General features: G+C 34.4%; 1 protein-coding gene across 1 annotated transcript; it reads right to left on the bottom strand.

Annotated features, from left to right (window-relative positions):
- Window positions 1-5,392: 5,392 nt before the first annotated feature.
- Window positions 5,393-9,288, bottom strand: LOC123566579 (growth hormone secretagogue receptor type 1-like). The gene is made up of 2 exons (XM_045360823.2): window positions 8,723-9,288; window positions 5,393-6,788 (listed from the first exon to the last, which is right to left on the bottom strand). Exons 1-2 carry the CDS (start codon window positions 9,278-9,280, stop codon window positions 6,228-6,230), a joined length of 1,119 nt encoding a protein of 372 aa, XP_045216758.1. The 5' UTR covers window positions 9,281-9,288; the 3' UTR covers window positions 5,393-6,227.
- Window positions 9,289-14,614: the final 5,326 nt, after the last annotated feature.

The raw sequence follows: 14,614 nt of genomic DNA, 5'->3' as shown, positions 1-14,614 counted from the left end.
GCAAAAACTCTGCAGGTCAATCGCTTTGAGTTTTCTATATAGTATAAGATTAATAACAACAAAAAAGAATGTTATATTGTACCATGATCAGGGCGTTTTTTTTGTTTTGTTTTTTTTGGTCTGCCATGAATATTTTCACAAATATGATGGCTTTTATTTCTATACAGAAAAGCAAATGCATGTCTTGTAAAGCTCAAGTTATCGATGTTGAATTCCGTAAGACGCATAACAACACCGAATCGGAGCATCGCAAATATTCGAAGAATATTGTTTGCAGTTTTCATGGAACTTACTTTCATTTTAATGCATCAAAGTTTGGCAATTTTCTGCAAAAAAAATAAAATGTAAAGCGGTTTACAACCAAAAGTGACAGAGTTAACGCGCCTTTACTGAGACATTTTATTTATGATTTTACAGGAATGAGAAATGCAGTGAAATTATATCTACACAGCATTCTGAACCTGTTCAACATTCCACACGCTTTGTCTTAAATTCATTTTCTGTAAATATCTCTTAAATTGACGAAAGCTGAAAAAGCATACAAAATGAATGGTTAATTATGTTTTGCTTTTGACTAACTAGCAGCTGTAGGTATAGTAGGATCATCAATAAAAATCATGATTTTCACCCAGGAGCACCCGCGTTCGAATCTGCATATCGCCCTATCGCTAGATTGTTTGTTTGTTTTGGGTTTAACGCCGTTTTTCAACAGTACTTCAGTTATGTAACGGCGGGCAGTTAACCTAACCAGTGTTCCTGGATTCTGTACCAGTACAAACCTGTTCTCCGCAAGTAACGGCCAACTTCCCCACATGAATCAGAGGTGGAGGACGAATGATTTCAGACGCAATGTGTTTTATCAAATCGTCACGGAAAACATACGCCTCGCCCAGGGCTCGAACTCACGACCCCGAGATCCGTAGATCTGCGCTCTCGCTATCGCTGGAGCAGGAGCTGTAGTTCTAAAACCATAACTTCTAATAATTTCATTTTTACCATGCACATGCGCACCGGAAGGCGATGGTGCAATAATGATAACGCGATATTACGATGGTGGTAACGCGACAATACGACGATGATAACGCGATAGTGGTGATAACGCGACAGTACGACGGTGATAACGTGACAGTACGATGATGATAATGCGACAGTACGATGGTGATAACGCGACAGTACGATGGTGATAACGCGATAGTACGATAATGATATTGCGATATCACGATACTACGATAACGAAAACGCGATAATACGATAGTACGATGGTGAAAACGCGACAGTACGATGGTGAAAACTGGATAGTATATCGCATTATCATTATCGTACTCTCGTATTATCGCGTTTTCATGATCGTAGTATCGCGTTTATGTTATTGTAGTTTCGTGATTTCGCGTTTTCATCATCGTACTATCGAGTATCGCGTTTCAGATCAATACATTCAAAGGCGATGGCCCTAACGGAATTCCGTATATATGTGCGCAACCACTGTACAAATGTATATGCTTCTGCATTTACACTTACCCATGTTTCAAAGTAGAGTGATATTCGAGGAATGTGGCTTCTTCGTAGTTGTTTTGTATATAAAGTTATTTTTTTTGTATATAAAGTGGTATCATGTTCTAAAATGATGATCTGGTAGCTCTAACAGAAGTCTAGGTTTGCCTGAGTCTGGTCGTGAGAGGCAATAAAATGTGCAAGATCCTCATGCACCCAGGCACTGTATACCATCCAGAAATATTGAAAGGACTCGATGATTCCAAAGTCCAAGTTTTGGAGATTTTTGACAGTTGCACATGACAATGCAAGACTACCTTTGTGGTGTGTAACAAAATCTTTTCCCTATATGAATATAATGGGAACATTTAAAAAAATATCGGACACTGCTTGCCCGAATTAAAACTAATCTCAGCAAATATATGTTCGTCTACTAAGAGTGATCACATAAACAGACTGGACAAAAACATGGCCGCCAGAGGATGTGGTCACTATTCTCTATATGTATATTGTGGACATTTTAATAATCATTTTGAAACCGTTGGTGTGGTTTAAAAATAATTCTGAACAAATGTTTCGGTGACCCCTCATCAAGATTATCAAAAGTATTTCAATTCGTCTTAAATTTTACAAACAACACCTCCTCCTGCTGAACCGTATATTCGGGTTTGTAAATATTATACAGAAATTTCCCTAAGGAGACCTTCTAACCTAAGGTGCAAGTTTGTAAAATGGCATGGCCGCCAAAGTCTTAAATAAAAGAAATGTTTCTACGGTGACCTTCTTTGTCAAAAACCGGACTGTTATGACCGTTGTGGTGAGGGGTCTAGTGTGGTTTTATATAAGTATATGGCTCTACGGAAAGCTTCGAGACGCTTTTCTCAGGTAACCAGTCTTGGGCTATAATCGTCTACTTGTTTGAAGTTAAAATAGTTTTGTCTTTAGAAGTGCTTTTATCAGTTTGGTTTCCCATATCCTGATATTTCCGTTTCTGTGCGATTCCTAACAGTAAACATAAATAATTATGTTTTTGGACAGTCTATAAAATCAGAGCAAATCGTGGTGTTTTACATAGGATAGATTTTGAACAATTTCCGAGCTGTCGGCCTGTTGTACTCGTACATTTCTTAGACAATTCTGTCTTGTTGGAATTCTGTGCAAGTGAGAAAGCATACCGCAAAAATAGCAATAATAACCCTCACCTTATTTCCATTTACCTATATACAATGACAACCTAAGCTTTTCTGTACGCTATTTTTAGGCCAAATGTTATTTAACAATCTAAAGTTTTATCTATCTTAGTAACGAGGAGGGTGTTTTAACCCCAGTGTCATGATTTGATACATGTATGTTTGATTTAATCATATTTTATTGCTTCTGAAGACATGATAATACACAGCACATATACGTAATGGGTAACAAAAGACAATGAGTTGGGCTGCAAATTAATACAACATTCAACCCTTCCCAAGTGTGTAACATATATGACACGAAGAAAATGTTTTGTAAAAGTCTTCGATTGGTAACAGACACTTTGTTGTGACTCGCTATGTACTCACCGTGCAGGTTCTGACTCAGAATGTACACAGCAGCAGCATCCTGCACGATCCGACCATTCAAATTGTACTAAGCAACACCCCGTGATTGTTCTCACAAAATGCGTACTAAGCAATTATTCAACAACAACATCGTGCACGTTCTAGCTTGGAATATACCAGCCAACATCACTGTGCATGTTCTCCTCAATATGCATTTTATGACCCAGTGTGTACACAGCAACATCGCCATGCACGTTCAGACTTAACAAAAGAACCTCAGCGTCGATGTCTGACTTAAATGTACATTCTTTTTAAAAAAATTACTGTATCATAGCCAGACAATGCAAATTTGAATGCTAACTCTGCTTGCCTATGCAATAATTTTGTTGCCCAAGTAGATGTTCATTCTAGTTGTCCATACAATCGCTTAATGCACATATGAATACTAATAATTTTGGCATATAAAATGGTCCTATGCACAGATGAATGCTGATACTAGTAACCTACATAATTGTTTTATGCACATATGACTTCTACCTCTGGTGGTCTATACAATGGTTATGCGAAGTTGAATTATAACTATAGTGGCTAAAACAATGGTGTTATACACATATGTGAATGTTAATTCTAGCGGCCTAAACAAATTTGGACACAGTATTAGGTAATGCAGTATAACAGTCTTGTACATATCTCGCAAGCAAAACTGTTAGTAACTTGAAAAGAACGTTTGGTGACCTGAGTTATATAAGACTGAACATGTTGCTTTTCATATGTGCAAGAGACGACAAAAGAAACACGATTAACAGTCGTTTTTTCATTGCAACTATGCAATAGATGCAGAACAATTAAGATTAATTTTATATGATTATTCAACAAGAATACATTTACATTATATATTTCAATTAACAATAAATAACACGTGTTGACATTATCTCAAACTCATTCATTCTATACCGCGACAATACATGCAGACAATTTGAACCAAAATTTATACCATTACAATGCACGATGTAAAGATTTGTCTGCAAGTAATGATAACGATTTTTACATGTTACAAAGAATCCAGTACTGAGAAGCAAAAAGCAATATGGCAACAATGTATGGCTACCCGGCGCAGTTACAATTATTATGTCCAAGCGACAGAGAAAGTTTTGTGTACGGTGAAAATTAAAGCATTCTGCATTGTATACAATGTCTCAGAATATTTTATTAATCATCATGGTGCATGCTTTAATAGTTGTACTAAAAGTGATCTTGATGTAGATTTCTTAAATGAACAAACATTATGATCAGGTTTCATGTAAATCAAGCAGAAAATGTGGGTTCTGGAGGTTGAAACAAGTTTTCTATGATTTTACATAGTGGTCTAATTTTTGACTCAAGATGACCCAGTTTCGACCTTGACTTAATTTCAGATATACAAACGTTTTCACAAGGTTACATTATAATATTTAGAAAAGGGGGTGTCTGACTTGTTAACAATGCCGTTTAACTGCTATTTAACCCGGTAACCTAGCCTGTGACACAGATGACCTAGTTTCAGATTATAAATACAGTTTATTAAGACACATATTTAGAAGGTGATGCAGAAAACATGCTTCCGTTATGTTGAAACAGGATTATTTTCACTTTTCACCTTTCTAACGAAGTAGAAATATCGCTTCTATAGAGATAAAGAAATATTCCTGTTATTCAAACAGGTGGCCTGGTTCCTTAAATTAGATGACTCAGTTTCGAAGTTAATTTATATTTCATAAATACAAATATTCTGCTATAACTTTTTTGCAATGAGGATTAAAATATGGCATTTAAAGTGTGAAAAAAATTATATATAAAACTGCAAATTCTAGAATGTTAACAGCAAAATAGTTCACCACACACAGCGACAGACGATAGATACTGAGGCGATCACAAAACTAATATCTTCAGCACCATGAATACATGTTGAAAAAAAAAGAATACTTTTGTTGGTGTTCAATTACATAATGTTCTCGGTAAAACAATATTTTGAGATTGCAAGACGTAGTAGTTTACTAGACTAAAATAACAGAAGTAGTGATATAGTTATGCTACCAATTTAACTAGCTTTTTTTTTCAGTGCACAAAAACTGCGACAGAAACACAAGTGATTTAAATGAAAGTATGTGGATATATACATAGATTAGCGATTAAAAAGTTGAAAATATGGTTAAGTGAAGACTACAAGTGAGATAATACTTCCGTTGTGTTTTTTTCTTTTTTTTTTTTTTCATTATGAGTATGACATAGTCCAAACGAAAGAATATACTGCGTTTCTCACAATTGCAACATTTTTACAAAGGTGTAAAATTTTGAACATCGACACCGGCCAATACATGTATATATAGAAGGATTTGCTTAAGTACTGGTATTGTAATTACTTCTGAACTTTAATTTTACTGGAGAAATACACCATTACGGCAAAAATTTCTTTAATTGCTATTCTGTCTGGTGAATAAGTTTGTTATAATATATATATAAATGTGGTTTGATATGCGAATTAGGTGCATTTGCAAACACAAGGTACACGCCAGATAAAATTGAGCAAAAACTCGTTTTGCTTTTCATGTGATCATCAGAAAGAACATTGAATTTATACCGCTGAGATATTTCTTATACAATGTATATTTTAGCACTTTATTGCTTTGGACGACGAATTTTATGAAACAAATACCTTAAGTTCCGATGATATATAATTTTATAGTCTGTATGCTTCTTTCTCCCTATGAATGATGTCTTTCCCACGATGAAGTCACGTGTATACCTGTAAATAAACGACAGCGGTTTCACTTTTATTTATTTGCTTAAAGACACTGTTCAGCTTCATTGTAAAAAATCCATTGTTCTTGAGGCAGACTATTGTTTAAAAAATACATTTGGATTTATAAGTACAAATGTACTTGACTTCCAGAGGTTTTTGAAGAGTTATCTGTCATAGGACTCACTGAATGGTTCGACGTCATAAGACCTTGGTAAATTTAGTTCGCTTCACCGGTTTCAGTTACGTAAGGCTGCTGTAGTTACCAGAAACTGATAAAATTCCTTAATATTTCCTTAATATTTCCTTGACTCTGAATACATATTTTTCAAGTTACGTTCTAAAAACATGCAAAATTGTCTTTTTAGCCCAATATTTAAATGCCACAGGGCTTGAACTTTCTGAACGCACTTCGCCATTGCCTAAACATCAGTTGGAACTGTTTTATCAATACTTTTACCTTTTACAATACAATAATTAGTGCTAGACACTTTATTTTCCTCTGATGTTTGTTTGCAATCCAGATATTTTCCTGCTTTTCTTAAGCACCATAATTTGTGCACTTCAGCTCTGAAATACGCACTTGTGATACAGTAGATAAATACATAACAAGCGTAATTTGACAAGCAAATTTCCTCAACAATTCTTCTAATATGGTAATAAATCAGATAAGTAGACCACGTGGGATCTTTCGACCAATCAGCTGGTTTTGTTCCTGGATTACCCATTGTAATACTCATTTGCATGGCATACACTATTGTTGCTGGTAATAAAGTACAAATAAGATAGAACGAAACCGACAACAAAGTGACTGTTGATGTTTGATTAGACCCTCGAATCTGGTCGTGTCCAAATGAAGCCTGGAACTTGTTGATTTTCTTGATTTCTCTGATGACAAGTATATTGAAGACCAGGACGATCAGCGGAACTGCGACAAATATAACCATTTCAGAAACCCATGTCCATATTGTATAAAATGTATTCTGCAAAAATATTGAACTTTGTGTTAATGTCAACTATATATGCAAATTCTACAAAAACATATATTGAATTTACAACAGCATTTTTATGAACATGGGTGATTTTGATGTCCTATTCGATAGTCTTTTGCTTAAAGCTGCTTTCCATGGAATCGCAAGCAATTTTATCATTTGTCTATATTTTCTTTATGGTTTTAGACAATGCAAATAACAATTATCATATTCAAATTCCATTTCGTTACTTTGTAATTGCTTATTTTCCACGGAGTACCGAAACCTATTTTTAGAATGTGAAATTGAAAGTAGACTAATTTTCCCGGACTTTCCCGTACGTCAAAAAATCTCCGGATGTAAACAATCAACAATGGCATCTTCGGGCAGTAGTTCATATATTTCGGTATGATAAATTGACCGTAACATGTATGTTTTGGTTAATGTAGCATAGAGTTTTTCCCATATTGTGTGAAAAAGTGGATTATGAATGATGGATTATGTCTGCGCATGCGCCGAGGTTACCAGCCAGCAGCACAGTTCTCCTTGTATGACTAAATTTACGATCTTTCTTTTAAAGAATAATTTATTACCGTTTCCAAAATTAAAGTAAACTTAAAGTATACTTACAATCCGGTAAAATATTAATTCATAGACTCATTTCTTGTATTTGGGCCGTGATATATTACAGACTCCGGTATATACCGGATTAACTAAATTTGAACAAAAACACCTTAAATATATATATTTTGTAACCATGGTGATTCTAACCCTAACCTTTAGTCAGTATATTATGCACATTATACACTAAATGCGTGCGGACATGCAAAAAACGAGTATTTTTGCCGTGCGTTCCATTTGATGATAATTCCGCGCATGCGCAGAACGGCTGCACCAACTCTGCAATGAGAAACATTCATTTATATTGACGATTGCAAAATAAATTCGTCAATTTTGAGAGACGAATTTGTTATATATATCTGTATTAGAATGTATTTGAAGGTGTATACGCATGTTATTGAGGCAAAACGATATTAATCATCATCATCATCATCAAATGTTATGTTACACTAACGCCAAGTAACTTATTCCAAAATGAAAAAAATACCATCGACAATTGAAAAATGGTACCAAAGACAGTCTATTCGGCACGGAGAACTTTACTACGGGCGGGAAAATAAAGTAATAGTTCCCACGGGCATCTAAATTGCACTTCGTATTTCAAAAGTAATTTGCAAAGTAACTTATATATGTTCCATGAATTTATTATGAATACAGGAAATATGCCAATATTGGTATAAAGAACATAAATGAATGGCAAAAAAAAACAATGATTACAAGAGAATGTAGGCTAATGACTTTAAGCATATATTAGCCACAACGTGCGATTTTGGGCATTCGGGTGTAATTTTAACGAAGTCAGAAAATACAGCCGTAATTTGATTGATGTCACTGACTTCAACGATATTTTTGCTGCTAAAACAGTGTAATTTAAGCACATTGGTGAGTTTCATTGACAATAATATTTTTTTCTTGTTTTATTATGCCAAACATGTTTAAAAATCAGTACAAAAGGTAGAGATATACATATATAGTATGGTAATATATGTCTGCAAGGTTCCATGTCCCTTGTCCATATGAAATGCTGATTAACATTTATGTTAAGTTTAATGTCTCTAGACTATATACGTTTTGAGCAGCGCGGCAAAGAAGTGAAACGAAATATCGATGTTTTAAGTTCCATTGTATTGTAATTTTATTGTTTAAAAATAACAATGTTATAATGTACAGTCATGCCAGCGTCCCTCTTTACCGCCAGGATTAAAATATAGCTTTTATTTGCCATAATTACCTGTTTAAATATCTGAGGTTCACACACGAATTCTTTCACATGACCATACAGATGGTTTTGTTATTTAATGAAATATAAAGAGAAAAAAAATTACCTTATACCCTTTTATTTCACACGCATCCCCCAGTTCATCGTATGTCCAAAAATAGGCTTGCATCAAACTGATGAGTAAAGATATTACAGTGAGAATATTCACAGCAATAAAAGCTTTTTTTACAGAACAGAAGTTTTCCTTCAGGAACGGGAAGCAGATTGCTATAAACCTCTCAAACGTGAAGCCTAATATTAGAAGTGGTGCTAGATACTGTGGGCACAGAAACAATACATTAAACACTTCGCAAAGAACTGGCTGATTAAAGGAACCTATTCCATACGCTTGCAATAATTCCATCCAAACGTGCAAGAAGATGAATATTAGGTCTACAACAGCAATTGCACCGAGGTATATTGCAGACGAATTTGACTGCCTCATTTTTTGAGAAAGCCATATTTTTGCACTTAATATATTGCCAATGATGCCAATGAAGTACCATATAGGGGTGATTACTCTGTCAACTATTAGTAATTCAGGGGCGGCAATTCTGTGAAGTTGAAAAATGTCGATTCTTTGCTGTTCCTGATGTAATGTTGAATCATTCGATGTTGAATTCATTTTGAAACAGTCTGCAAATATATATGTGATACTTATATTTTGTTTCACTATATATGAAAACAGAAGTATGTACTATAATTATTTTAAAACTATTCAACATACCACTATATTAATCATACATTTAACAACATTTAGGGCCTAATAATATTGGACCGAAGTCAAACAGTAGTACAATGATTTTTATCCATTTGTTTCTCAATTTTACACATTCCTTTCTTCTTCTTATTCATCTTATAAATAGATACACAGGTTCCTATGCTTAGCTCCACAAAGTTTTCAAGCGGAATGGATTATAGAAAAACTCGTTTCGAAACATTCAAACTTTCTAAGCTGACGTTGGTCATACTACATTGAAATGTAACCGATGGAGACAGACATGGATACTGGATTACGTATTCGTCTACTGATAATAATCACGAGTAATACGTTACAGTTTCAAGAAACGTTTACATATTTAAAAAAAAATGTTTACAAAGAAATACAAACTTTCTTGGGACAAAATGGCCATAATTCTGACAAAAAGCAAGAAAAAGTTATAGTTCCCCTCATACTTCCTCATCTGTTAACTATCAAGTGTTGTAAATAGTTCCAAACCTATAGTGCTTATGACAATACAAAAAAAATGACCTAATAAAAGTTCTTACGCAGGTAGTATACCTCGTCACCAGGGTAGATTCAAATTACTCAAACCGTAGCAATTTATTGTAGTTCGTGTAATTTAATGTTTTAGCTGCTACGGTGTCAATTTCGTTTATCACTGTCCCTTCAATTACAATTTTATCCAGGTTTGAAGCATATGATCCTCTAAAGGTAGAAGAAGGAAAATACGAATATTTAACACTTTTCATTGTATTTTGGTTTCACTATTATCCGTAGACGTTTTATTTGAAAATGGCCGATATCAGTAATCTTGCACTCAACTATATTCCCAATAACATCAGCTACGATCATCTTTTTTCTCACATTCCGCATACCATTTCAATGTAAGCACATTAAAATCGCAAAATATTGATCAAATTTCAAATCGAAAGATTCATAAAACATTTCGGCAATTAATGGCTGTTTAAAAATAGCTCTAATAAAAAATGCTCAGAATTTGTTTTAGACTAGTTTGTCGTAAACGTTGTCGTAAATCCTCCGGTTGGGCACGAGTACATACAAATGTTAAGGTATTCTACCGACTTAATCAACGCGGACTTCGGAGCTGACTTTGAAGTTTAAATTATTTTAAAGAATTAGAGGAACCAAATATATAGTAAATGATCTGTTTGCATGAAAACGACATATATATTTGCAAAATGCCATTCTTAAAACACATAAGACAGATCAGTAAGAAAGAAAACAGAAAAGATCAAAATGTATTGCAAGTGAGTAAAATAGAAAAGAATAAAACAGAATTCCAAATGATAAAGACTTGCGCTTGCATTTAACTTCCTGTCTTTACCCTTATCCCCGCAACTCCCCTTAAACAGTGTTCTTACTAAATATCATTTTCTGCATTTTGCAGTTTAGAACTAATATTTGTACAATTGTACGTAGGGAGGAGGCGGCACCCCTGTTGATCAATAACAGTTTTATTCAACTGACTGGCCAAATGATCTACTGTAGAATGGTTACAAGAAGTAAAATATAGAATTATTTCTAATTTAAAGATTGTAAATAGGACAATGACAGTGTCATAATAAATGATACTCAAGCCAAATGGTCAATGCTTGAATCCACCGTAGACGGACAGGTCAATGACTGAAACTTCTACAGAATGATAACACGTTGTCTTATGGTCAATGACTGAATCTTTTGTAATATGATATCGAGTTGTCAAATTATTAATGATTCATCGTTAATGAGGATAGGATAGTAGACGTAGTTTATGTAAACGTTTATCATGACATATCCAGAAAATTGTATACCTGATTGACAGTTTCGGTCGATTTCACCGACCTTCCTCAGAACTGTGACGACTTCCGGTTACGGACTGGTTCACTGCTAAATGGTACTAAGGGCGAAAGGTATTAAAAACAAACCGGAAAAGAAGAAGGGAAAGGTTAAAAGGACTCGGAGGAAAAGAGCAGAGGTATGGTAGTTCTGGCCTATGTACAAACAGTGTCAGAGACAGTGAGTAGAATATATAGGAAATATGGCATATCAACAGCAATGCGCCCCCACCAAACTCTTAGAAATTTACTAGTGCATCCCAAGGATAAAGTCAGCCCAGAAAACATCTGTGGGTGTGTATACAGCATCAGTTGCAAGAACTGTGAAAGTGTGTATGTTGGAGAAACTGGTAGAAAGTTTGTAACGAGATTATCAGAGCACAAGAAAGACTCTTTAAACGTACCAGCTATTTACACTAGATCAGAAAAAAAAAGAACTCAGAGAACACTTTTAACAAGAGTGCAGTAACTGATCACACATCAAGAACCAACCATGTAATTAACTGGGAGGGGGCGAAAGTAATCGATAGGGAGGACAACCAGAGAGTTAGGCAAGTGAAGAAATCCATCTGGATCGCGAGCAGCAAACCAGTGATGAACAGGGATCAGGGGGCCTACTCCCTTAGCACCATTTACGGTCAATTAGTTCACTCTGACCTGTCCAGCAGTGAACCAGTCCGTAACCGGAAGTCGTCACAGTTCTAAGGAAGGTCGGTGAAATCGACCGAAACTGTCAACCAAGTATATAATTTTCTGGATATGTCATGATAAACGTTTACATTAAATATTAATGATTCAATTGACTATATAAAAACAGGTTGTCATATGATCAGAGATTGAATCTAATCTAATATGAAAACTAGTTATGAGGTCAATCATTTAATCCTTTACGTTATGTTAACAATTGCTCATATGGTCAGTGAGCGAATAAAATTGTAGGCGATAACAAGTTGGCATATGGTTCAATGACTTAAGGAGGTAGGTTACCTTGATATTTGTAAGTGCGCATGTCCAACCGGAAGCTAACGTGACGATTTACGACGATGTTTACGACAAACTAAATGTGTTTGTATATCCATTCTTCTGGAAATAAATCTTGAACCTGCCTCCAATCTTATGTTTAATGGTTTAATAATGCAGAAATAATGAATGAATTGCCGCAGAAACGCTTCAAAACATTGTTGCCTTAAAATGACGTCATTGACGTCAGGACGTTACGTGTCAGTTACCGCGCAAAAATAATGGCTTTTATTTTGAAAGTACGTTATTCTGTGCTTTTTCTTTATCTGAACTATTTTTAAACAGTCATTATTTGCTGAAATACTTTTTATTAGTCTTTTGCTCTGAAAAATGATCAATATTTTGCTTCTTTTATGTAATTATATTGAAATGTTATGCGGAATGTAAGAAAATGTGTGATAGTAACTGATGTGATTGGGAATATAGTTGGCTGAAAGGTAACTTATTACGGTCATTTACAAATAAGAATTGGGCAGTTTGATTTGTTATACCTATTTCCCAATTTCCGTTGATAATTTGTTACTTAAATACTAAAACTGAGCTCTAAAATTGTTCAAATTCCAGTATAAAATTGTGGTGTCTTGAATTAAATTGATGTTACCATGGAAACGAAGCCCGTGACCTATATGTCTAATTGTAAAATTCAAAAGCGTTGACACTGGTCTATTTAAGGAACACAGCTTCGGCTTTTTATTTTCATTTCAACAATATCCATGAGAATAATAGCAGCATGCAAAACGATTTTTCAATAAAAATGTCAGACGACGGGCACTGCTGTAAGTATTTTAAGCTGTGAAATTTGTTAAATTAACTGCAATTCATACGAAAATATTACTAACGTTAGAAATAAGATGTTTTAAAGCTACATTAACAAGAAAGATAATTTTATATAATATTTTTTATAAGAAATTAAGATAAAAAGCAACATATAAGCTATTTTAAACATCTCTGTTGCCATGGTTACTCTAAACTTTAAGAAAAACACAGTACCATGTAAAGTTCTTGGTATTTTGCTAATCATATTACCCAAATATTCCATGTTGGTCAATAACAGAATGGCACTGAAGCCGTCGAAAACCCCGTTTTCATACATAATTCTTGAAAAAATGAGAGAAAATGCGTTACCATGGAAACACGAGCCCCGCGACATATACATTTTAAGCTTTTATTAGAAAGCTAATGCGCATACTAGTAAAACTATTAATTATGCAGACTTCTACGGATAACAATGAAACCAAAATACACTGAAAGTGTTAAATATCCGCATTTTCCTTCTCTTTCTATATAAAATACCCTAAGAGGGTCATGTACTTCAGACCTGGATAAAAATTGTACTTGAAGGGACAGAGATAAACGGAACTGAGATTGTAGCAGCTAAAACATTTAATTACACGAAATACAAAAAATCACTGCGGTTCAACTAATTTGAATTTACCCTGGTAACAAGGTAACCTACCTCCTTAATCTACTGTAAAATGATAAACAGTTGTACCGTCGATGATAGATTAAAAAAGTTGCCGTATGGCCAATAACAACCAGTCATATGGTCAATGACTTAATCTACTCTAGTATAATAACATGCTGTAATATAGTAATTGATTTAATCTACTGTATAAGCAATTGTCATATCGTCAGTGATAGTGTCAACAATTTCTCATAGACCAATGGCTTAATCTACTGAAGAAAAGGAAGAATTTAAGAGAGAATCTGAAAATATTAAGATAAATAAAGCTACGATGTAAATAAAAGTTATCAAAATGACCGGATCTTTTGCGAATTTTTATGTACATCACTACGTTATATTTCCGACTGTTAAATATAGTCTTATCCTAAATCATTCTTTTCTACAAACATAAATTTTGTTAATTGCTGTTTCATACAATTAGATTACTACTTCTCGAAGGCAGTGTTTCCGTTTCATACCACCCTGGCGTATTTTCTGAAGGAAAAAAACATTCAATTTGCCTGATATTAGTGTTGCTACAGTATCATCAAGGGTGGACAGTATACATCAGTATACATCATCCGCCCTATTTCCAGGATCTTTCTGCAATTTATTCAAATAGTCCATTGTGGAGCTTGAACATGCCTCTATCTTTTCTCCTACTACCTTCTTATTTCCGAGGAACAGAATCATTATGAATGAAAGATTTTTCTTTCGAAATTCTTAAGGTAGCAACAACCACCACTTTTTGTTAGTTTTGGTTACAGGAATGAAATTAAGTTTTTGGACTCTTAGTATGTGTATCAATGACAAATCAATTGTGTTTTCGAACATAAATATTACTGATAAAGTTTTAAGGGGTGTTTAAAGTCATGTCCTAGATTTTGACACGTAACAACATTTTAAGGTTTTTTGTGCAAAAGTGACCGCATTTTC

The sequence above is a fragment of the Mercenaria mercenaria genome, chromosome 8, assembly GCF_021730395.1.
Source record: "Mercenaria mercenaria strain notata chromosome 8, MADL_Memer_1, whole genome shotgun sequence".
NCBI lineage: Eukaryota > Metazoa > Mollusca > Bivalvia > Venerida > Veneridae > Mercenaria > Mercenaria mercenaria.
Note: the sequence above shows the minus strand (reverse complement) of the source record. Positions and strands in the feature narration are given on the sequence as shown.